The 24253-nt window shown below is 36.1% G+C and overlaps 4 protein-coding genes across 4 annotated transcripts; all 4 read left to right on the forward strand.

The window, feature by feature from the left end:
* Positions 1-5530: 5530 nt before the first annotated feature.
* On the forward strand, positions 5531-7026 carry LOC119986017 (BAHD acyltransferase BIA1-like). Its single transcript, XM_038830546.1, has one exon. The coding sequence runs from the start codon at positions 5580-5582 to the stop codon at positions 6900-6902; it is 1323 nt and encodes a 440-aa protein (XP_038686474.1). The 5' UTR covers positions 5531-5579; the 3' UTR covers positions 6903-7026.
* Positions 7027-8973: 1947 nt separating this feature from the next.
* On the forward strand, positions 8974-10281 carry LOC119986161 (stemmadenine O-acetyltransferase-like). The gene has a single exon (XM_038830715.1). It carries the CDS (start codon positions 8974-8976, stop codon positions 10279-10281), a length of 1308 nt encoding a protein of 435 aa, XP_038686643.1.
* A 2505-nt stretch (positions 10282-12786) lies between these two features.
* Positions 12787-14975, forward strand: LOC119986163 (BAHD acyltransferase BIA1-like). The gene is made up of 3 exons (XM_038830716.1): positions 12787-13624; positions 13705-13800; positions 14866-14975. Exons 1-3 carry the CDS (start codon positions 12787-12789, stop codon positions 14973-14975), a joined length of 1044 nt encoding a protein of 347 aa, XP_038686644.1.
* Positions 14976-16948: 1973 nt separating this feature from the next.
* Positions 16949-18256, forward strand: LOC119986164 (vinorine synthase-like). The gene has a single exon (XM_038830717.1). The coding sequence runs from the start codon at positions 16949-16951 to the stop codon at positions 18254-18256; it is 1308 nt and encodes a 435-aa protein (XP_038686645.1).
* Positions 18257-24253: the final 5997 nt, after the last annotated feature.

A 24253-nucleotide genomic window follows, 5' to 3' on the forward strand; every position in this document is an offset into this window, starting at 1 on the left:
CATATTTTACCATTGTACATAATACTTTAAGTCCTTAAAATAAAAATAAGGATAAATGAGTAAATTAAACTAATTTTCTTTCCTAACATTTCTATTTATCCAAAAATGAGAGAGGTAAAAATGTTCTTCCTTCCCTTCTTGTCCCTTCTCTCCCTTTTTATGTTCCCTTCCCTTCCTCTTAAATTCCTCAATCCAAACACACTCTTAATCTTCTAAGAATAAGAAACTCAATTACAGAAGGGACCACAAGGCCGTCTTTGTCCATCTATGCTATGTCAGAAGACTCTGTTGTAGGGGCTGATCTACATGCCCTCTTATATTTTTCCCAACTTAAATCTTTCTTTATATTTGAGCAATATTTTCATGGCCAATTTAGTGGTCTGACCCTGCTCATGCATATAAATATATTACAAGCTATGGCGCATGCACTTTATGACTCAGTCTATTTTCAGCTGACTACGTCTAGCTCCGTTGGGCGTTTAATAACCGAAGTTGAAAGAAATTGGGAAAGGGAGATAGAATTACAAAGCTTGGTTAATCAACTTAGAATATAACACATAAAAATTTAGATTCATTAAGGATGCTGAAGATATATTAGGGAATGAATGTTTTGTTATCTCTAGATAATATATGTGTCGCTTGAGACTTTAGGAAGCTGCATAATTTTGGGTGGAGGAAACCAATGTGGGTCCCCGCCAACGCCACTATAAATTCAAGCTCATGTCCCACATTCACTCGTGTTAATGGATGGAGGAGGGAGGGTGACGGAATTGAGGCACTGACTAGTGGGTTTATGTGTACCGCACGACTTTGTCTCCACGTAATTTCTTAGATATCATAGACTTCATTTGATAGACAATTTTATCAGTAACATATATATTAACATATATGATGATAGTAGATATGATGATTAAAAATGATAGTATATATACTGTATGAAATACTGTTAGTGTTTGGTTCAAACTTATACTGGTAGCACATATGCCGTCTGAAATTCGAATTCTCGCTCGCCAACTTCTTCATCTTCTTCGCTTGCCCAGACGGCTTAGCCGCTACTCTCGTCTCCAATTTACTTCTATTCACATGATGACTGTCGTCATTGTATGGACTCTGATCCGGAATTAGGTTGTTGCCAATGTCGATTTCTAGAGTGAATTCTGGTTCTTGGTTTCTCGGTTGAGTCAGTAGAAAGAGTAGAGATAATTGATGGATTTGAATTTCACAAATTCCTGTAGGAAAGGAGCTCGAGATAGTGGAGGCGGATCTAGAATTACGTCTAGCTCGATGCATTGAATATTTAGTGGAGCATGTGCACCATGTCAGTTGATTGTTTCTGACCTCGGACAACAATTTGTCTAGTCATATGTGGGTGTATCATCCAAATCAACTAGTGTCCACTCAAACAAATCTATTTAAAAATTTTTGGTTTTTTGGAAAAAAATAGAAGTTATGACAACCAAGTCAAATTATGTGTGGTAGAACAATCTATTAATGTTTTTACCAAGCTCTAAACCCTATCATTTTAAGAGGATAAGCGGGATCTTTTGTAATAAAACAATAGTGGACCAGAGTTATCGACAAATTTATTTTTAAAAATGAAATTATGAATGTATTTTGTTCGGGTTTAGAAATTTAACGATGTATTTTTTTTTTATCCCAAAAGAAAATTAAATTCAACATGAAGAAGATATGAAAATTTTGAACCGTTAAATATAAGCCGAAACATTTTGTGCCTATAAAAAATCAATAATGACAAGTTAATTTTCTTAAAAGAATAAAACAATTAGGTGAATTAACTTGGGTGCCCATAACAAATTATTTACACAACTGTTACAAAAAATTTTGAGTTCTTAGGGCAACTCACTTGTATTTTTGTTTTTGTTACTTTTTTCATGTGGTCTTTATTTCTGAGGCAACAAAAGTATAGAGGATTTACAAACGTAAACCTCAAAAATAGTAAGATCTAGAATCCAGTAAAAAAATTAGAGAACTCTCAATATTTGATTGATTAAAATGTCAAAACTGAAAAAGGTCTCAAGGAAAGTGAGGCTTATTTAAACGTCTCAGACTCGAGGAAACTAGAGTTTACTTCATGAAATTAATGAGTTTACTCTAGGAAACTAGAGGTACTGACAGAAAATACATAAATACCCCTGAAATTACTTAATGAAATAAAATGTTATTTATCACCACTTTTCTTCTTCATCTTGCATCGATCCAATTGCTTCTCGAACACTTCTGCAAGACGTTCTATATCAATTTCTCAATATGTATTTCCTATCTTTTGTAATCCAGTTGTAGTTTCTCTTTTATCATTATTAAGTGCCATGACAAACCTCCATATAAATGCTTTGCCTATTGTTGCAGGATGATCCGAGTCACACGTGTCCATTATAGATTAGATATACATATGATGCAAGCTTAAGTTATATATATCAAGCTTTCTGACGCTTTTGTGACCTAAACTACTAAAGCAAATTAAGATGGCTAGTGATACAATGAAGGTTGAGATTGTTTCAACAGAAACAATTAAACCATCCTCTCCTACACCTTTCAATCTTACGACTTTCGAGTTTTCTTTTATTGATCAATTATGCCCTTCATTCTACATCCATTTGATTCTCTTCTACCCTGCGAAAAGTGATACTCCTAAAGATTTAGATGTCAAGAAGAGATGTGATTTTGAAAACGTCTTTATCCAAAACCTTAACCGTGTACTACCATTTCGCCGGAAGAATCAAAGACCATATCCCCATTGAATGTAATGATGAGGGAGCTATGTTTATTGAGACACGAGTCAATTGTCTTTGGTCTGATGTTCTACGAAACGCTAATTGTGATCAACTTAAAGAATTCCAACCTCTTGAGGTTGAACTACCGACAACAATAGGAACAGGTACTTTACTTTTCGTTCAAGCTGACTTCTTTGAATGCGGTGGCATGGCAATTGGATTTCGTCTTTCGCACAAGATTGCTATGAAAGTGTGGACTTCCATAGCAAGTGAAGCCGATGAGGTAGTTCATCCGGAGCTATTCGCTAGAGCTACTCTCTTTCCTCCCATAGATCACAAGTTTCTTTCAAATGATAACTAGGCCCATGAGAGCCTCATTCAAGCCAGAAAAGATCCACGAGAGTCTTAGGCCAAGCCCATAGGCTCGCGAGAGTCATGGTCGAGCCTAAAAGGTCCATGACCTTAACTGTCTACTCTACAAAGGCTCAATGCCCACATTTTCAGGAAGCTCCCTCATAGACCCACGACCCAGTCAAAACCCAAGGTTTGCAGCTCAATGCTCATGTGCACTCCACATGACCTAGACCCTTATAAATACATGAGGCCCTAGCCTCATTAAAGGATCTCAACTACTTGGAGGTATCTTGTTCTCCCTCTCTCTAAATACCTTTCACTTCTCTCACTACAAATTCCCTCACAGTTCACTAACTTAATCGTCTGAGCTTCCCCGACCAGCACCACACCGGTGTCAAGCTTCACGGTCTTCCTTCATTGTGATATTAGCAAGGTCGTCGAAGGTCTTTCTCGATAAATATTGATTGTAGATCTTCGGGTCTATAAAATCCATCAAAATGGACATATCTCAATGCACCTAATCTGACACAAATTTCTATTTTCTAATGACTGCATTGCTTTCAAAATTTTATCGAAGAAGTATTAATTAAAGGACTTTAATAGTATAAAAAAATGTCATGAACTACACTTGCACTCTCTATTCATCTCGAAAAATGAACATAAAATAGAATAAAAGGAAACTTATATTATATAGAAAGGCCATGTGCGACAAATAATGACATGAACTTCTTTCTTCTTCTTCTTCTTCTTCATCTGGTATTGCTTTTTCAATCTGTATTTCCATCTTTTGTAATTTTCTTCAATGGATCCAATGGTAGTTTGTCTTTTATCATTATTATTTGGCAATCTACATCACTCATGTGTAAGTTTGTTACTTATCTGCATCACCTATATAAATATAATGTTTTTATCTGCAACAACCTATGGAAAGAAAAAACTTCCATAAATGGCTTGAGTGGTGCATGTTCCAAGAGGATTTTTTTTTTCCCTGTACTTACATAAGTTAATTACACAAATGACACGTTTATTTTTTGGGGCAATTACCAATACTTGTTCCAATAAAGACAGCCAAAAAAAATTAGCTATAAGGCCAGAGTTGATTAAATGACATAAATACCCTTTTTTTTAATAAAATTACCTAAACAATAAATAACCAATTATTTTGATAATTGATTAGATTCTCAGCACATTAACTCTTGATTTGGGGATCTGTAAAAACAGGGACAAACACACGATTTTTGATGTTGTAGTTTCTCTTTGCCTATGTGCTGGTACATATACAAGTAAGGTCATGATGGCAATGATGACCCACACATGTAGACATTTTCTAGTCTAAAATGACGGCTTAATGTGGACATTTCCTAGTCTAAAATGACGGCCATGATGGCCTACACATGTGGACATTTCCTAGTCTAAAATGACGGCTTAATGTGGACATTTCCTAGTCTAAAATGACGACCATGATGGCCTACACATGTGGACATTTCCTAGTCTAAAATGACGGCTCAACGTCATGACAAACATATCTTCAGTCAACTTTGTGTGTCCCGATTATTCTCCTTGACATCCTGAATATCTGCTCTAACATCACTGACATCTGTTTTAACAGGATCATAAAATATCGTGTTTGAGAGTTAAGTGAGGGGAGACTTCCACCTCCTTCACTCCACTTAACTCTCTGTTCTATAAACCAAGCAAGGTGAACTTACTACTTGCTCATTAACCATCCTCACTTAACTCTCCAGAACATCAATCCAAACAAAGTTTTAACTTTATTTCAGTTACACTCTCTTTTTTTCAACCCAAGCAGGGGCGTTGGGGCTAAAATCGCCAATACAAGCTGACAAAATTATAAATAACAAAAGACATTAGGATATAGATAAAGTGGTTAATTTCATGAGAGATTATATCCATTGTAAATTTTTTTTTTGGTAACTGATAATGACACTATACAAGTTTGCCTTTTGGACGTTCGATATGGGTCTAAACTCGGGCTATCAGGATAACCTTATATGGTATAGTTCTCGGTACCCAAAAAAAGTGTACGAAACTTAATCTTACTTTCACAGGTTCAAAAAACAATTATCATGTTTTTATTGTGAAACCAGAATTCAAGACTAATCCTTCCAAATTTTAACCCTTTCAAGTTGTTCCAACCCATTTTCCCATTAATTAAGTAGGGTCTTATGAAATTCACATCTAATAATGGAACGAAAATTCAGACAAATTCTAAAAATAAAATAAATGGTTTTAAAAGATGGAAGTTATAACAACGAAGTCAAATAGTGTGTACCCAAATAAAATATGGTTTTAAAAGACGGAAGTTATGACAACCTGCAATTCAAATTTGTGGTCTTGACTTCTAGCTAGATCTTGATTTCCTATCTTGTATATAATGAAGGTTGAGATATACATATGATGCAAGCTTAGGTTATATATATATATCAAGCTTTCGTTGAAGCTTTTGTGGCTTAGCTATTGAAGCATATTAAGATGGCTAGTGCTACACTGAAGGTTGAGATTGTTTCAAGAGAAACAATCAAACCATCCTCTCCTACACCTTCCAACCTTGGAACTTTTGGGCTTTCTCTTCTTGATCAATTCTTCCCTGCAGTGTACACCCATTCATTTCTCTTCTACCCTGCCAAAAGTGACAATAATCTACATCTAGATGTCAAGAAGAGATGTCATGTTCTTAAAACATCTTTATCCAAAACCCTAGCCTTGTACTACCCTTTTGCCGGAAGAATCAAAGACCATATTTCCATTGATTGTAATGATGAGGGGGCTACGTTTATTGAAACGCGAGTCAATTGCCTTTTGTCTGATGTTCTACAAAACCCAAATCCTGATCAATTTAAAGAATTCCTACCTCCTGAGTTTGAACAGTCGGTAGCAATAGGAACAGGTAATTTACTTCTCGTTCAAGCTAACTTTTTTGAATGCGGTGGTATGGCAATTGCAGTGTGTCTTTCTCACAAGATCGCTGATGGAACGACTTACACGACATTCATGAAGGTGTGGGCTTCCATAGCACGTGAAGCCAGTGAGGTAGTTCATCTGGAACTATTTGCTGGAGCGACTCTCTTTCCTCCCATTGACTACAAGTTGCCTTCAAATGTTAATTTTCTTCTTTTCAAAGACAAGTCACGTATATCCAAAAGATTTATTTTTACAGCATCAAATATTGATGCCCTCAAGGCTAAAATTACTAGCGCAAGCGTCCAACAACCTACACGCGTAGAAGCTATAACGGCACTAATTTGGAAGTGTGCAATGACCGCATCAAGATCAATCAAAGGGACATGCTCGACACCTTCTTTGTGTACTCTTTCGGTAAACTTGAGGAAGAGATTATCGACGCCCTTGTCAGAATACTTAATTGGAAATATCGTGTCAGGAATCACGGTCGAATTTTCAGAAACGAAAATAGAATTGCAAAGCTTGGTTATCAAGCTAAGAAAAGAGTTGAAAGAGTTGAAAGTGAATAGGGAAGAAATATCAGACACAATAAACAAAATGCTGGAAATAGCAACCTCAGGAAAAGGGATCGGAGGTGTTGTAGATACCTATTCTTTTTCTAGTTGGTGTCGAATGCCGTTGTACGAAACCGATTTCGGGTGGGGGAAGCCATTGTGGATTTCTTTTGCCAACTTGGAAGTCCCAAATGGGGGTGGTGTTTTTGTGGATACAAGGGAGGGTGATGGAATTGAGGCATGGATAACCTTGCGTGAAGATGAGATGGCCATATTTGAACAAAATGAAGAGTTGCTTTCATTTGCTTATGTGAACCCAAGTGTCATTGAAATGACATGAACTTCTTCCTTCTTCCTCTTCTTTTTTCTGTTTCTGGTCTTGCCTTTTCAATCTGTATTTCCATCTTTTGTAATCTTCTTCATGGGTTCAATGGTAGTTTGTCTTTTATCATTATTTGTTTGCATTTTACATCACTAATGTGTGTGTTTGTTTGCATTTTACATCACTAATGTGTGTGTTTGTTTGTCTTCTGCATCACATAATGTTTTTATCTGCAACAGCCCTATTCATAACGATGTGATAGTACTCTTGTTGTAGTCACAAATGGCTTCAGTGGTGCATGTCCTAAGAGTATATGATCCATGACTCCAAGACCAAAATCTCTTTCTTGATTTAACATATGTTACTTTGTGTTAGTGCAGAGTGCAATATTGCCAAAAAATAAAGAAAAAGAAATTCGACTATACATAGAGTGAGGCATGGGTATCTCGCTCTGAGATACAATAGTTGAAAAAAATTAAAAAAAAAAACATTTATGAAAAAAAAGTAAACTCGCTGTAGTTTTTTTTTTTTAATCGAAAATGATATGTAATCCATTTGTTTGGTTGCCCATGGGAGCCTAACAGGTTTATTTTATTGATTTAATCAATGAAATAGCTTTATTTCACTCTTTTATCTCAGAATTCATTGACCAAAATTTATTGTTTTAATATAGACTTCACTGTTTATGAATCCATTGTTTTTGAAATTTCATTGAAAAACCAAGGGAATTAAGATCCATCTAATAGAACTCATCGACAATGGATCTTGTTAGAAAGAGCTTTATGCGCTAATTCCGAATGTGTGATTTTTTTTTCAAAATCTAACATATATTTCGAGAGTTAAAACGTTTTAAAATTTCGTTTAAGAGACATGGGCTCCCATTGACTACCACTATATAGGCTCCCTAACACTACTATTTTTTAATAGCAGACCTCTCTTGAGAGTTGAGGCTTGTTATGGGCCTTACCCAATTCATGTCAATTTCTGAAGCCCATTAAGTTGCTGAGTACTAAAGTTACAAGAATATGGACCGTGGCAGCAAGATAACATATGGCCCAGGCCCAATTATCATTTCACCAAAAGAGTTTCAAACTCTGAGTTTCAATTTCTTGTAGAAGCCAAAGAAAGTGGCCAAACTTAGATTGTTTTTTCTCTATCTAGTTTTGGTATGGTATTTGAGTGATGCAACTCACTCAACGGTTGAGAATAGGAGATAGTCTAGTTGGTCAGGTTGTCTGTCCAGGGTTCTATTCTCACCAGGGGGTTTGGGATTTGGGTAGCTTTTCATCCGCAGTGGTGGCCTTCATGCCCCTCGGGCATGGCTTAGCATGTGTGTGGCCTGTGGGGCTTTCAAAAAAAAAAACAAAAAAACTCACTCAACGGTTAATTAGGAAATTTTATGTAATTAGTGTTTATTTTGGAGTTATGGAGTTGGATATGCTATTGATTGTTCTAGAGAATGTATTGGCGGAATATTTAATTTCAATATATTTTGTTTGGCTTTGAATAATTTTTTCAAAAATGTCAGGGATCCTAGTAAAAAGTATCTCAGTAGTGGATCTTGTCACTTGATTGATGTAGGTGTAGGAGCCCACAAAACCTTGTGATTGAATCAAAAAATGACACATTCACTACTGGGATGACTGGGATGCTTCTTACTGGAATCCCTATCACTTCTATAATTTTTTAGATCTTCATTGCATCCATTAAAATAATTATTTTATAATAATAAAGAAGAAGAATAAATAAAAATAAAGAAGCTACTATTTTATAGTTTAGGGTAAGTTTTTACCTACGCTAAAAAATACTTAAACTTGTGGTTTTGAAAATCACAAGTAAATATATCACAACAACTACGGTCATATTTTCTTTACCCGCGAATAGAAAATTGTAAATAAAGCTCTTCTGACTCCCACCTAACCCGTGGTTTTGCAACCGCGGGTAAAGTCTACAGCCGTGATTTTTCATACTTATATCCGTGGATATAAGTGTATTTTGTTGTAGTGATTTGTATATATAATTAGTTTCCTTTCAAACCAGTCATTGCAAGACTTCTTCGATCCAATTTTGAAAGCACTATAGTCATTAGATGGCTAGCGCCACAATGAAAGTTGAGATTGTTTCAAGAGAAACAATCAAACCATCTTCTTCTACACCTTCCAACCTTACAACTTTCCAGTTTTCTCTTCTTGATCAATTCTTTTCCGCAACGTACATCCATTCGATTCTCTTCTACCCTACAACAAATGACACTAATCGACATATAGATGTCAACAAGAGATGTCATGTACTTAAAACATCTTTATCCAAAACCTTAACCATGTATTACCCTTTCGCCGGAAGAATCAAAGACCATAATTCCATAGATTGTACTGACGAGGGGGCTATGTTTATCGAAACACGAGTCAATTGCCCTTTGTCTGACGTTCTTCGAAACCCTAATTTTGATCAATTCAAAGAATTCCAACCTCTTGAGGTTGGACTCCCGACGGCAACTGGGACAAGTACTTTACTTTTTGTTCAAGCAAACTTCTTTGAGTGCGGTGGCATGGCAATTGGAGTTCGTCTTGTGCACAAGATCGCTGATGCAACCACTTTCATGACATTCATGAAGATATGGGCTTCCATAGCCCGTGAAGCGGATGAGGTAGCTAACCTAGAACTATTTGCTGGAGCGATTCTCTTTCCTCCTATGGACTATAAGTTTCCTTCAATTGCTGATGTGCCTCTTATCCGATACGAGTCATGCGTACTCAAAAGATTACTTTTCAGTGCTTCAAACATTGATGCACTCAAGGCTAAAATTGCTAGCACGAGTGTCCAACAACCTACACGTGTAGAAGCTATAACCGCGCTAATTTGGAAGTGTGCAATGACCGCCTCAAGATCAATCAAAGGGACGTGCTCGAGACCTTCTTTGTGTACTCACGCGATAAACTTAAGGAAGAGATTATCAACGCCCTTGTCAGAATACTCGATTGGGAATATTCTCACAGTAATCACGGCAAAATTTTTAGAAACTGAAATAGAATTGCAAAGCTTGGTTCTCAAGCTAAGAAAAGAAGTGAAAGAGTTGAAAGTGAATAGGGAAGAAATATCAGACCACATGAAAAAAATTATGGAAATAAAAAGCTCGGGAAAAGAGAGTGGTGTTGTAGATGCCTATTATTTTTCTAGTTGGTGTCGAATGCCGGTGTACGAAGCCGATTTTGGTTGGGGGAAGCCAACTTGGATCTCTTTTATTAACTTCAAAGTCCCAAATATTGTTTATTTTGTGGATACAAGGGAGGGTGATGGAATTGAGGCTTGGGTATCGTTGCGTGAAGATGAGATGGCCATATTTGAACATAATGAAGAGTTGCTTTCATTTGCTTCTGTGAACCCGAGTGTCATTTAAATGACATGAACATCTTCTTCTTCTTCTTTTTCTGATTCCCGACCTTCATTTTTCAATTTGTATTCTAAAATGATAAAAGTCCCAGCAACTGGGACCACATGCTCTTTAAATGTTGTCCATACACCTCAACAACTGGGACCACGGGGACGTCTAATATTGCTGATCTGTATTTCTATCTTTTGTAATTTTCTTCATGGTTTCAATGGTATTTTGTCTTTTATCATTATTAGTTGGCATTTCCAATTTTCTTTATCTTTTCTTTTCTTTTTCTATCTTGGAAAATCTGTCATCAAGAGAGTTTTTGTGATATCGAAAGTACAATTTATTCCAATTGCTAGGTATGTTCTTGAATTTGTACCCAATAACCCGTAATGGAAAAAAAAAAGTGTATAAACACTTGATCATATATTGTACCTTTTTTTTATTTGCAACGAGAAATCCATATATCCATGACTTGGAATTCATTCCTGCATGGTAAATTCCTGCGTCCGATAAACTCAGTGAGAAATTGAACCCAAGACCTTATATATGTCCTACCATGTCAAAATTTAAATTCTACATTGGTCTAACTCAGTCAAGCGGTTCATAAGTAAATCTCAATTCCTCACACATCAACAAGACCTTTTTCTGAGTTTAAGTATTGTTAAATGAAACAGCTCAGAAGAACAAAATCGTCTAGGCCCGATATATTCAAAGAAAATCAATAATCCCAAAATGAATAATATTGTATTGTCTAGACCCACAGTCACTTCGTCCTTAGTAGCTGGCCTAAGAAGGAACAAAGCCGTGCGTGCTCAATGTATCCTCGGGAACCGGACGACCTAAAGTGGACAATATTATTGGTGTGTATGGGAGTGTGGATTTATAACAAGATTGGATTATGGCGATCGCATTGCGGCGCTACACTGCTCAACGGCTTCCTTGGATTCACTATTATGATGTATTAGGTACATATTTTACCTTATGTTGTGGGATGTGCAATGCTGTCATAAAGGCAATTCCAACTAGGCATAAGTAGGATAAAAAATTGATCTCTTTAGGATGTAATGTTGATTGAAGAACCAGTATTCTAAAGATCATACTTCTTCAGGACAATCTAGCAGAGTAATCCTCCAAGGTGAATATCACATCAGTTTTTCCACAGAATGTGGCTGCATATTCTACCATGATGCACCATGTTGGCCAAAGTATAGTAACTTCTGAGCGCACAAAACAGGCTCCAGACTAAATCTCAACAACTTCCTCTTCCTACATTTTTGCATCTCCTTTGTAGTTTCTCCATTCATAAGTTTATTTAGATTGAATATAAGACTGCAATCTGCTGAAAGAGTGGTGTGTACATGATTTGAGGAAAATGAAGTCTTGGTGTAAGCCATGTACAATCCCTGAAATCCATACTAGGACATTGTTGGCCAGATTCTAGTATTTTTTTGGTATGGCAATTACCGTGACAAGTTTATGAATTTTATTTTTCCAGGATGATGGAGCTGATGAGATTAAAGAAGAACCCAAGCGAAATGAAGACCAGTAGTGATGCAACTCAATCAACAATTAATTAGGGAATTTTATGTAATTAGTGTTTATTTTGGAGTTTTTTTAATTTCAATATAATTTGTTTGGCTTTGAATAATTTTTTAGATCTCCATTACATCTATAAAAAAAATAATAATTTAATAAATATTTGATATTAATAAATAAAATAAAGAAACCAATATTTCACAATTCAGGGTAAGCTTTTAACCGGGGTCAAAAATACTTATACCCGTGGTTTTCAAAACCACAGTTAAAGATATCATAACAGTTGCGGTCATATTTCTTTATCCGCGATTAGAAAATTGTAGCTAAAGGTCTTTTGATGCTCACTTAACCCGCGGTTTTACAACCACAGGTAAAGTGTATAGCTGTGGTTTTTCGTACTTATATCTGTGGTTTTAACCGCGGATATAAGTGTATTTTGTTGTAGTGATTTGTATATATAATTAATTTCCTTCCAAACAAGTCATTGAGAATTCTTCGATCCAATTTTGAAAGCAGTGCAGTCATTAGATGGCTAGTGCCACAATGAAAGTTGAGATTGTTTCAAGAGAAACAATCAAACCATCCTCTCCTACACCTTCCAACCTTACAACTTTCCAGCTTTCTCTTCTTGATCAATTCTTCCCCGCAACGTACATCCATTCGATTTTCTTCTACCCTGCAAAAAATGACACAAATCGACATATAGATGTCAAGAAGAGATGTCAAGATCTTAAAACATCTTTATCCAAAACCCTAACCATGTATTACCCTTTCGCCGGAAGAATCAAAGACCATACCTCCATAGATTGTACTGATGAAGGGGCTACGTTTATCGAAGCGCGAGTCAATTGTCATTTGTCCGATGTTCTCCAAAACCCTAATTTTGATCAATTTAAAGAATTCCAACCTCTTAAGGTTGAACTCTCTGCAGCAACGGGGACAGGTACTTTACTTTTCGTTCAAGCTAACTTCTTTGAGTGCGGTGGCATGGCAATTGGAGTTCTTCTTGCTCACAAGATCGCTGATGCAACCACTTTCATTACATTCATGAAGATATGGGCTTCCATAGCACGTGAAGCTGATGAGGTAGTTCATCCGGAACTATTTGCTGGAGCGATTCTCTTTCCTCCTGTCAACTACAAGTTTCCTTCAAATGATAATTTGCCTTCTATCCAAGATGAACCATGCGTACTCAAAAGATTACTTTTCACTGCTTCAAACATTGATGCACTCAAGGCTAAAATTTCTAGCGCGAGCGTCCAACAACCTACGCGTGTAGAAGCTATAACCGCGCTAATTTGGAAGTGTGCAATGACCGCCTCAAGATCAATCAAAGGGATGTGCTCGAGGCCTTCTTTGTGTACTCAACCGGTAAACTTGAGGAAGAGATTATCAACGCCCTTGTCAGACTACTCGATTGGGAATATTCTAACAGTAATCACGACCGAATTTTCAGAAACTGATATAGAATTGCAAAGGTTGGTTCTCAAGCTAAGAAAAGAATTGAAAGAGTTGAAAGTGAATAGGGAAGAAATATCAGACAACACGAAAAAATTTCTGGAAACAACAAGCTCGGGAATAGAGAGTGGTGCTGTAGATGCCTATAATTTTTCTAGTTGGTGTCGAATGCCAGTGTACGAAGCCGATTTTGGGTGGGGGAAGCCAACTTGGATCGCCTTTATTAACTTCAATGTCCCAAATGTGGCTGGTTTTTTGGATACAAGGGAGGGTGATGGAATTGAGGCTTGGGTATCACTGCGTGAAGATGAGATGACCATATTTGAACATGATGAAGAGTTGCTTTCATTTGCTTCTGTGAACCCAAGTGTCATTTAAATGACACGGACTCCTTTTTCTACTTTTCCTGCATCTGAGTCTTGATTTTTTAATTCGTATTCGAAAAAGATAAAGGTCCCAGCAACCTGGATCAAGTGCATGTGGAGTCCACCACAGACACATTAAATGTTGTTCATAAACCTCAGCAATTGGGATCACTGGACAGTCTAGCACTATTGATCTATATATCTATTTTTTGTAATTTTCTTCATGGTTTCAATGGTATTTTTTTTTCTTTTATCATTATTAGTTGGCATTTCACATCACTAATACGCAAGTTTTTTACTTTATGCATCTCATAATGTTTTTATATGCAAAAACCTATTCATAATGATGCAATACACTTATGGGAAAACTTCCATAAATGGATTGAGTAGTTGAAAATCCCAACCCTATTCACGAAAATCTAAGCCCTACTTACATCAAAGATATTCTTATAATTACTCTGTTTTCTCTTTCTAAAAACTCTCTCAAAAACTCTTCTTTAATATTAGAACATTGTTAAACGCATTATTTGGGAACAAACCTCAATGTTTATCCTAAATAATAAATAATACACATAATTTTGATAATTTATTAGATTTTCAAGAAGATAATGTTAAAATAATATTGATATTACTTATTATTTACGAAACATGAGTATAGTCATTGATTAAAAGCACATATGTAAAACCCGCTTAACATCCAATGGAGATCATATGTTAGGGATCTCAAGCATTGTTCTTTAATAATATAGTTAGTGTGTCTCTTGAAGGGTTAAAAGCCCTATCATGGGTCTCAACCCAGTCTTACTCCCGCATTCGGCTTCCACTCTGAACTAAATTAATGACCCATTGTACTCACGGGATGGCCATCCCGGGTTAAAAATTGACACAGGGGTCACAATGTGACCATTGAGATGTGGCCTTCCCAATCACCAACAAAAGATTGTCTCTGGAGCTTGCTATGGGTATGAACCGATTCATATTAATTTCTGAAGCCCATTATATTTCTTAGTACCAAAGTTACTAGAATATAGACTTTGGTAGCCAAACTACATTGGGCCCTGGCCCAATTATCATTTCACTAAAAGAGTTTCAAACTTTGAGGAGTTAGGCCCATGCAAGGAACAAGGCACTCAAAATTAAAAGGAAATTTATGAATAATTGATACGGTGATGTGATAGTGATTGATTACATGTTCAAACCCTAGAGACTCATCAATTCTATGTTATATATACATTGGTCCCAGGTAATGCTGCATATTTTGGGATGTTGTGTCATATGTCTCTTTCAACAAGTGCAGTTATATACAGGTCTTTTAATCGAGAACTCCAGGGGGGCAGGAGAAGATCGAAGTGATGATCGGGTTACAAACTTAATATACGGGTCTTTTAATCTCAGTCGTTGATAATATCTATTAAAATCCGTAAATTAACAAAAATTGTAGGTTCGCATAAGAGCCGTTGTTATAGGAATTCTCCTATGAGGTTCTAAATTGAGTTTTTAAAATGAGGTTTTAATTTTTATGATTCACTTAGCGTTCAAATTTTTTTTAACAATTTAGCAAAAATATATTTGTATTTTGATTGGTCTAAAGAACGCAACGATTTTTTTTATTCGAAACAAAAATCAAATGCAATCTGAAAAGTATAGGAAATGTTTTTTATTTTATATTTAATGATCCAGAATTATCATGCACCTTTCATGTTAAATTTGATTTTTGTTTAGAATAAAAAATATATCGTTGGATTTGTAAGACTAATCAAAATAAAAATACATTTTTTCTAAATTCTAACAAATATTTTGAACCCTAAAAATTAAAACATCATTTTAGGACTTCATTTTAAAATCTTATAGGAGAATTGATATATATATGCGCGCGCATGCATACGTACTGTGGTACCAGAGATTGCCTAAAGTTTGTGCACAATACAGTACTTGGTCTAACTTAGTCAAATTTTTTGTCTTGGGCATCTCTCCATATGTATGATTATCTTTGTCTTCTTTTTATGAGGGCAATTCGATATATCCACGGAGATCGGATTCTAAAGTGGATAATACAATTGGCATATTTGGGGTGTGGATTTCTGATATGGTATCGGAGAAATTCAGACTTCTTGGACGTAACATCTACTCTACTTGTTGGGTCTAGCATAACCCAACCCATAAGTGCGGAGAAATGTTATGAGTTAGTCCAACAACGGTTGGGCAATGCCGAACCAATGGGTTAATATAGCCAAAGCCCACTCGTACATGTTATCTAGGCCTTTTCATGGGTTTACGTGACTTGGACCGAGGCTCAATCACTGGGCCCATGAGGAACAAACCCGTGAAGGTAATCCGATATATTCACGGGAACAAGAACCCAAAAGCGGACAATATAATTGGCATGTATGTGGTGTGCATTTCTGATAAAGTGAGGCGTGAAACAGGAGAAAGAAGAGTGAAACGGGTTGCAAACCTGATATATGGGTCTTTTATCAGATTCATTAAAATTTGTAAATTAACAAAAATTGCGAGTGTCCGCATAAGAGAACCAAAGTAGCATAGACTGAAAATTACCTAGAGTTTGTGTGTATACTGCACTTGGTCTCGCTTAGTCAAATTTGTTGTTTCTTGGGCGTATGTATGATCTTTGTCTGCTTTTGTGTGGTTTCAATTTCTTGTAGAAGCCAAAGAAAGTGACCAAACTTAAACCACCATTAGGCCTTGTTTGTTTCGGTGGCAAGTTGGGGTTTCTTTTTTCTTTCTTTTCTTTTTTTTTAAAAAAAATTAATTAGGGAATTTTATGTAATTAGTGTATATTTTGGAGTTATGAGAGTTGAATATACTACTATCGTTCTGGAAAATGTATTGGCGGAATATTTAATTTCAATATATTTTATTTAGCTTTGAATGATTTTTTTAGATATCTTCATTACGTCTATAAAGATAATAATTGAATAAATAGTTGATATTAACAAAGAAAAAGAATAAATAAAAATAAAGAACTAATATTTTTACAGTTTAGGTTAAGCTTTTTTTCGTGGTCAAAAATATTTAGACCTATGGTTTTGAAAACCGTAGGTAAAGATATCACAATAACTGTAGTTATATTTTCTTTACCCGCGGTTAGAAAACCACAACTAAAGGTCTGCTGATGTTTACTTAACTTGTGGTTTTACAACCGTTGGAAAAGTCTACAGTCATGGTTTTTCATACTTATATCCGCAGCTTTAACCGCGGGTATAAATGTATTTTATTGTAGTGGTTTGCATATATAATTAGTTTCCTTTCAAACCAGTCATTGTACGACTTCTTTTATCCAATTTTGAAAGCAGTGCAGTCATTAGATGGCTAGTGTCACAATGAAAGTTGAGATTGTTTCAAGAGAAACAATCAAACCATCCTCTCCTACACCTTCGAACCTTACAACTTTCCAGTTCTCCCTTCTTGATCAATTCTTCCCTGCAACTTACATCCATTCCATTCTCTTCTACCCTGTGAAAAATGACACAAATCGACATATAGATGTCAAGAAGAGATGTCATGTTCTTAAAACATCTTTATCCAAAACCCTAACCATGTATTACCCTTTCGCCGGAAGAATCAAAAACCATATCTCCATAGATTGTACTGACGAGGGGGCTACGTTTATTGAAACACGAGTCAATTGCCTTTTGTCTGATGTTCTCCGAAACCCTAATTTTGATCAATTTAAAGAATTACAATCTCTTGAGGTTGAACTCCCAGCGGCAACGGGGACAGGTACTTTATTATTTGTTCAAGCTAACTTCTTTGAGTGCGGTGGCTTGGCAATTGGAGTTCGTCTTGTGCACAAGATCGCTGATGCAACCACTTTCATGACATTCATGAAAATATGGGCTTCCATAGCACGTGAAGCTGATGAGGTAGGTCATCCGGAACTATTTGCTGGAGCGATTCTCTTTCCTCCTGTCGTCTACAAGTTTCCTTCAATGGATGATGTGCCTCATATCCAAGATGAGTCATGCGTACTTAAAAGATTACTTTTCACTGCTTCAAGCATTGATGCACTCAAGGCTAAAATTGCTAGCGAGGGCATCGAAAAACCTACACGTGTAGAATCCATAACCGCGCTTATTTGGAAGTGTGCAATGACAGCCTCAAGATCAATCAAAGGGACGTGCTCGAGACCTTCTTCGTGTACTCACGCGGTAAACTTAAGGAATAGATTATCAACGCCCTTGTCAGAATACTCGTTTGGGAATATTCTCACAGCAATCATGACAGAATTTTCAGAAACTGAAATAGAATTGCAAAGCTTGGTTCTCAAGCTAAGAAAAGAATTGAAAGAGTTGAATGTGAATAGGGAAGAAATATCAAACAACATGAAAAAACTTCTGGAAACAACAAGCTCGGGAAAAGAGAGTGGTGTTGTAGATGCCTATTATTTTTCTAGTTGGTGTCGAATGTCGATGTACGAAGCCGATTTCGGGTGGGGGAAGCCAACTTGGATCTCTTTTATTAACTTCAAAGCCCCAAATGTGGCTAGTTTTGTAGATACAAGGGAAGGTGATGGAATTGAGGCTTGGGTATCGTTGCGTGAAGATGTTATGGCCATACTTGAACATAATGAAGAGTTGCTTTCATTTGCTTCTGTGAACCCAAGTGTCATTTAAATGACATGAACTTCTTTCTTCTTCTTTTTCATTTTCTACATCCGGGTCTTGATTTTTCAATTTGTATTCAAAAAAGAATAAAGTCCCAACAACTGGGATCAAGTGCATGTGGAGTTCACCACATACACTTTAAATGTTGTCCATATACCTCAACAAGTGAGATCACTGTGACGTCTAACACTGCTGATATGTATGTCTATCTTTTGTAATTTTCTTCATGGTTTCAATGGTATTTTATTTTTTATCATTATTAGTTGGCATTTCACATCACTAATATGCAAGTTTGTTACTTTATGCATCACATATTGTTTTTATATGCAACAACCTATTCATAATGAAGTAATACACTTATGGGAAAACTTCCATAAATGGATAGAATAGTGCATGTTAGAAGTGGAGTTTTTTTAAGTTAAAAATCCCAACCCTATTCATAAAAATCTCAACTTTACTCACATCAAAGATATTCTTATGATTACTTTGTTTTCTCTTTCTATAAACTCTCTCAAAAACTATTGTTTAATATTAGAACATTGTTAAACGCATTATTTGGGAACAAACCTCAATGTTTATACTAAATAATAAATAATACCCATAATTTTTATAATTGATTAGATTCTGAAGAAAATAATGTTAATATAATATTGATATTACCAGAAACATGAGTATAGTCATTGATTAAAAACACACATATAAAGTCCACTTAACATCCAATGGAGATCATATGTTATGGATCTCAAGCATTGTATGGGTTTCAAGCATTGTTATCTAATAATATAGTTAGTGTGTTTTTTGAGGGGTTAAAAGCTCAATTATGGGCCTCAACCCAATTTTACTCGCACATTAGGCTTCAGCTTTAAACTAAATTTGTGACTCGTTGTGCATACGGTATGGCCTCCTAGATTTAAAATTGGCCTTAGGGACTCAATGTGCCCGGTGGGCTAGGGCCTTCCTGGTCACCAACAAAAAAGTGTGTCTATTGAGGCTTGCTATGGGCCTTAACCGATTCATGTTAATTCCTAAAGCCCATTATATTACATAGTACTAATTATTATGAAAAATGACATATTAATATCACTTTCAAAACTGTTGGACATCTAGCTACACTCCAAAAAACTTTATCCCTCATAAGTCCATTTTAATTTTTTATAATATTTAAATCATTTAAATTTTATCTTATTCTTTTTTTGTCCTTTTTCAAAGAGGAATAGATCTAATATGGTTTCTTTCTTGTTATATGCTACATCTCTCTCTTATCTCACTACATCGTCTCTCTCTACTGCGTCTCTCTCTACTGCATCTCTCTCTTATGACAACTAGTTTCTCTCTCCTACTGCATATCTCTATAATCACAACAACTTTCTCTCTCCTGTTGAATCTCTCTCTCTCTCTCTCTCTACTACATCTCTCTTTATTATGTCTTTTTTTCTCTCTCATCTCTTTTTATGGTTATCGTTTTGGTCCAAATATGACTGGGTATTATGCGTCTTTATGAGGGGAGTCCAATGGTGATGTGGTATTGCAAATTGTCTTCGAAATCGGCCGAATCTGAATTTTTTTCTAAATTGTAACACTGACCGACCAATGTTACTGTTTTGAAATAGTAACATTGGTAATATTGGGCGACCAATGTTACTGTTTTGAAATAATAACATTGACTAACCAATGTTACTATTTAAAATGCTTATATCCGGTGGCCGTTTTGGGTCGTACCTGACTGGCCATTGTGCGTCTCAGTGAGGGGAGTCTAATGGTGGTGGTGGTATGGCAAACCACCGCTGAAATCTATCAGATCTGAACTTTTTTTCAAATAGTAACACTAGCCGGCCAATGTTACTATTTTGAAATAGTAACATTGGTAACATTGGCTGACCAATGTTACTGTTTTAAAACGGCCATATCCGGTGGTCGTTTTCTATCGTACTTGGCTGGACATTGTGTGCTTCAATGAGGAGAGTCCAACTATGATAGTGGTATGGCGAACCGTCGCCGAAATCAACTGGATCTGAAGTTTTTTCCAAATAGTAACACTGGCCGATCAATGTTACTATTTTGAAACAGTAACATTGGCCGAGATGGATTTGAGGAAGAGAGATGAGAGACCATAGGCTAGTGAGAGGAAGAGACCCTCGGCTAGTGAGAGAGAAAGGAAAATCAGTGTTGTTGTTGGTGTCGACAACCTTTCCCCCACAACCATCACCACCACCGATCTGCCACCTCGACCACCACCCCCACCATCATCAGTACCTATAACATCTATCCAAAACCAATCACATAACTGGCCTAAACTGCACCTAAGTTGGATGAACCAGCACCCATATACCCATAAGCTAACCCAACCTCCTCAATACACATTAACCACTCACTCTTCGATCCTAAGTCATCACTACGATCCAAACCCAAGCAGCCAGCATAACTTCTCTCCCCTTTCCCTTGGTCTACCAAAATCCAAAAGCAACACTTTATCTATTTATGCCAACAACAAAAAGAGAGTAACAACTCTATAAAAAAAAGAAAAAAAATACGTAAGAACAGATCTTTGAAGGTGATGTTCTAGCTTGTTCAAAACACAAAATCTACACGAAGAACAGAGTGGAATGATTGAAATATTGATTTTGACTTCCGTAGTGATTTGAAAAGTGTGATTTTAAGCTTTTGTATACAAGAAGAACCGCTCATGATGGTATAAAATACGAACAACAGAAGTATAACAATCTTACGTTTTGGATTTGTAGCAGTTTATCAGTGGGATTGGTCGGCTAGTGTGAACATCGGAGGTAGTGTTCGTCTTCGTCAGTTGCAGAGAATGGAAGAGCCATTATGATGTTTTCGTGATTTTGGAGTTGGATGAGGGGTGGGAATGTACTTGAGCAAGAAGTGGTATCTTAGAGGGATAAATTGTTTTGGGCTGGACTTAAGTGTCTATAAGTTTCTAAACTGGTACCGGCCAATGATTTTTCCTAATTACTAAAGTTACAAGAATATGGACCTTTGCAGCGGACTACTTGGACCTTGGCCCAATTATCATTTCACTAAAGAATTTCAAACTTTGAGGAGTTGAGGCCCATGTAAGCAACAAGACACCCAAAATTTTGAAATAAAAACTTATGAATAATGAAGACATTATTATGGTGATGTGATAGTGATTTATTTACAGGCATTACATTTTTCATTTTTGTTGCCTTGTTATCCTCTAACACTGATGATTCACTGGAAGAGAAAGGAAGGACCAATTGTACTACATGTTCAAACCCTAGATACTCATCAATTCTATGTTATATATATTGGTCTCAATTAATGCTCCATATTTTTGTGTGTCACATCTCTTTCAACAAGTGTAGTTATATACGTTTACAATTGTTGTTAATGAGTTTTCATGTTTTGATAATACTGCATAATAAGCTCATTCGGAATTCGATTAAACATTTCTTTCTCAATGTATGTAACTAGACAATCATTGAGCCATTCATCTCTCATTTTTCAATGTATAGTTACAATTGTCACAGGTAAAATCAATGCTAGTGTTATTAGTTTATTATACACAAGTGATACACCAAGTTATAATTTATCGCAGCCATTTTCTCTACAAGACTAGCAATCTCATGAACCCTATAAATTTGATCAAACACTTTTATTTTTTTCCTTGATATTTTAGGGGAGGCGGAATAATTAAGTTAAATTTGTTATTTTTTCTATGTATATTTGCTATTAAAAAAAGTTCAAGGAGGGGCGGCGTCCACCCTTGGCTAGGGGTGGTTCCGCCCCTGATCAGATTTATTGAAGTCTGTAAATTAATAAAAATTGTGGGTGTTTACATAAGGGAAGCGTTGTTATATACCGGGGTACCAGAGATTGAAAAATACCTGAAGTTTGTGTATATATCGTACTTGGTCTAACTTAGTCAAATTTGTTGTTTCTTGGGCTTATGTATGATCTTTGTATGCTTTTGTGTGGTTTCAATTTCTTGTAGAAGCCAAAGAAAGTTACCAAACTTAAACCTGCACTTAAGGCCTTGTTTGTTTCTATGGCAAGTTGGGGTTTCTTTTTCTTTTTTCTTCTATCTAGGAAAATCTGTCATCAAGAGAATTTTTGTGATATACTGATATGGTAATTTCAATTTATTCCAATTGCTAGGTATGTTCTTGAATTTGTAAAATAACCCTGAATGGGAAAAAATGTTTAAGCACTTGTTCATGACCTGAAATTCATCCCTATATGGTAAATTCCGAACGCATGATCTGACTCTATATCGCCTATGTCAGATAAGTTATGAAACTAAACTAAGTGAGAAATCGAACCCAATATCTTATATTTGCCCTACCAACAAAGTCTCAAACCCATCACTTATTATAAACTCGTTGGGAATGATTCTGATCTAGTTCATGACCTATTAGAAGTAGAAGCCGTAGGTGAGTATAAGTCATAGGCCGCACGTGGGGGATGAATGGACATCTGTTTCAACCTTCGAGGTCTTGATGAAGATGGTTTGAGTATTGAAGGGGCATTTCTCTAACCATGACAAAAAATTCTCATGCGATTTCATCTTTCAACAAGAAAGAATACAAGATTACTTTGACCTAAATTTAGTGTCTTCAATTTCTCTCCATGATCTAGGGAAATTAATGAGATCAAACCCATTATCACTCTAATTTTTCTTTGATACATGAAGAATCAATGTCTAACCAATTAGACATTACATGTGTTTGATATCACACATGTTAGGTATGTTTGTAACCTTCCTATTTTAGGTACACATGGTATTCTCCTATAGCTAGTCTTCCTCTTTTATTTTAGAAGCACATTAGGAAAAACTAATAACCAACGGATTGGTTTAAAAGCAAGTTGTGCTGGCCCTTGGCTCATAACGGACAATATTGATTTATAATATTTTGGTTGGATTTTCTAACATGCGAATTAAGAACTCATGTATGTATTCGGATTGAATTCAAAGCCAATATACTAATAGAGCCAATGTTCTCATGGATGATGACTTTGATTGAAACCAAAAAGTATAAGATAATTAGAGATGACAGTAGGTTTAGTACAATATTAAGGAAGTGTTTTAAATTAGTACAAAATCTTCAACTAAGAATGTCAAAAATTTCCACAGAATGTGGCTGCATATATATTCTACCATGATGCACCATGTTGGCCAGAGTAACCATATGCTTTTTGAAAGTTAGCGTTTCATATTTATTTCATTAAAAAAACTCTTTTTTTTTTGTTGCCCATTTGTTATTAACCCTTAGATTAAGTAACTTAGCTTCTGTTGGGAACGATATGAACAACAGAGAATAAGCGAAAAATTAAAGCAATCGAAACAAGACACCACGACTTACAAGGTTCGGCCAATTGTGCTTACGCCCTCGGAGTTGTAGAGAGTCTTCATTATTTCAGAGAAAGAATACAAGATATGGCTCTAGGGTTACAATAACACTTATATACCCTAACCCTACTTACAAATGGGTCGAAAATTAAAATATACCCTAATCCTTAGATTAAGTACCTTCTGAGCACTCCGGTTCTAGCCTATCGGCCCTCGTCTCCGCTCAACGAAGTAAGCCTCCAGAAAATCCACTCATAGGATCCACAACAATCTTCTCGGGACGGGTCATCAAGCCGAGTCACTACACACAAAACATGCTCTATACTAAATCCCAACAACTTCCTCTTCCTACATTTTTAGTTTCTCCATTCATAAGTTTTTTTAGATTGAATTTAAGACTGCAATCTGCTGAAATAGTGGTGTGTACATGATTTGAGGAAAATGAAGTCTTGGTGTAAGCCATGTACAATCTCTGAAATCTATACTAGAACATTGCTGGCCAGATTCTAGTCCATTCCTTATTCAAATAGGGTTGCAGATTCTAGTCCATTCCCTATCCAATTGCAAGGCTTCCTTTGCCAGAATATGTGCGCAGGAGTTACACGGGCGACGAACATGAGCTATTTTCCAAGCCTCCAACGAACCCAGCAAATTAGACAAAGATTCCTCCAACA

Source organism: Tripterygium wilfordii, chromosome 19 (assembly GCF_013401445.1).
Source record: "Tripterygium wilfordii isolate XIE 37 chromosome 19, ASM1340144v1, whole genome shotgun sequence".
NCBI lineage: Eukaryota > Viridiplantae > Streptophyta > Magnoliopsida > Celastrales > Celastraceae > Tripterygium > Tripterygium wilfordii.

Bases quoted from the DNA above. Each gene is read 5' to 3' on its own strand.
- LOC119986164 (XM_038830717.1), top strand. From the start codon at position 16,949: ATGGCTAGTGTCACAATGAAAGTTGAGATTGTTTCAAGAGAAACAATC.
- LOC119986161 (XM_038830715.1), top strand. From the start codon at position 8,974: ATGGCTAGCGCCACAATGAAAGTTGAGATTGTTTCAAGAGAAACAATC.
- LOC119986017 (XM_038830546.1), top strand. From the start codon at position 5,580: ATGGCTAGTGCTACACTGAAGGTTGAGATTGTTTCAAGAGAAACAATC.
- LOC119986163 (XM_038830716.1), top strand. From the start codon at position 12,787: ATGGCAATTGGAGTTCTTCTTGCTCACAAGATCGCTGATGCAACCACT. The intron at 13,625-13,704 runs GTGTCATTTAAA...TATTCGAAAAAG, and splicing joins ATTTGCTTCTGTGAACCCAA to ATAAAGGTCCCAGCAACCTG. The intron at 13,801-14,865 runs GTCTAGCACTAT...CATTGGTCCCAG, and splicing joins GCAATTGGGATCACTGGACA to GTAATGCTGCATATTTTGGG.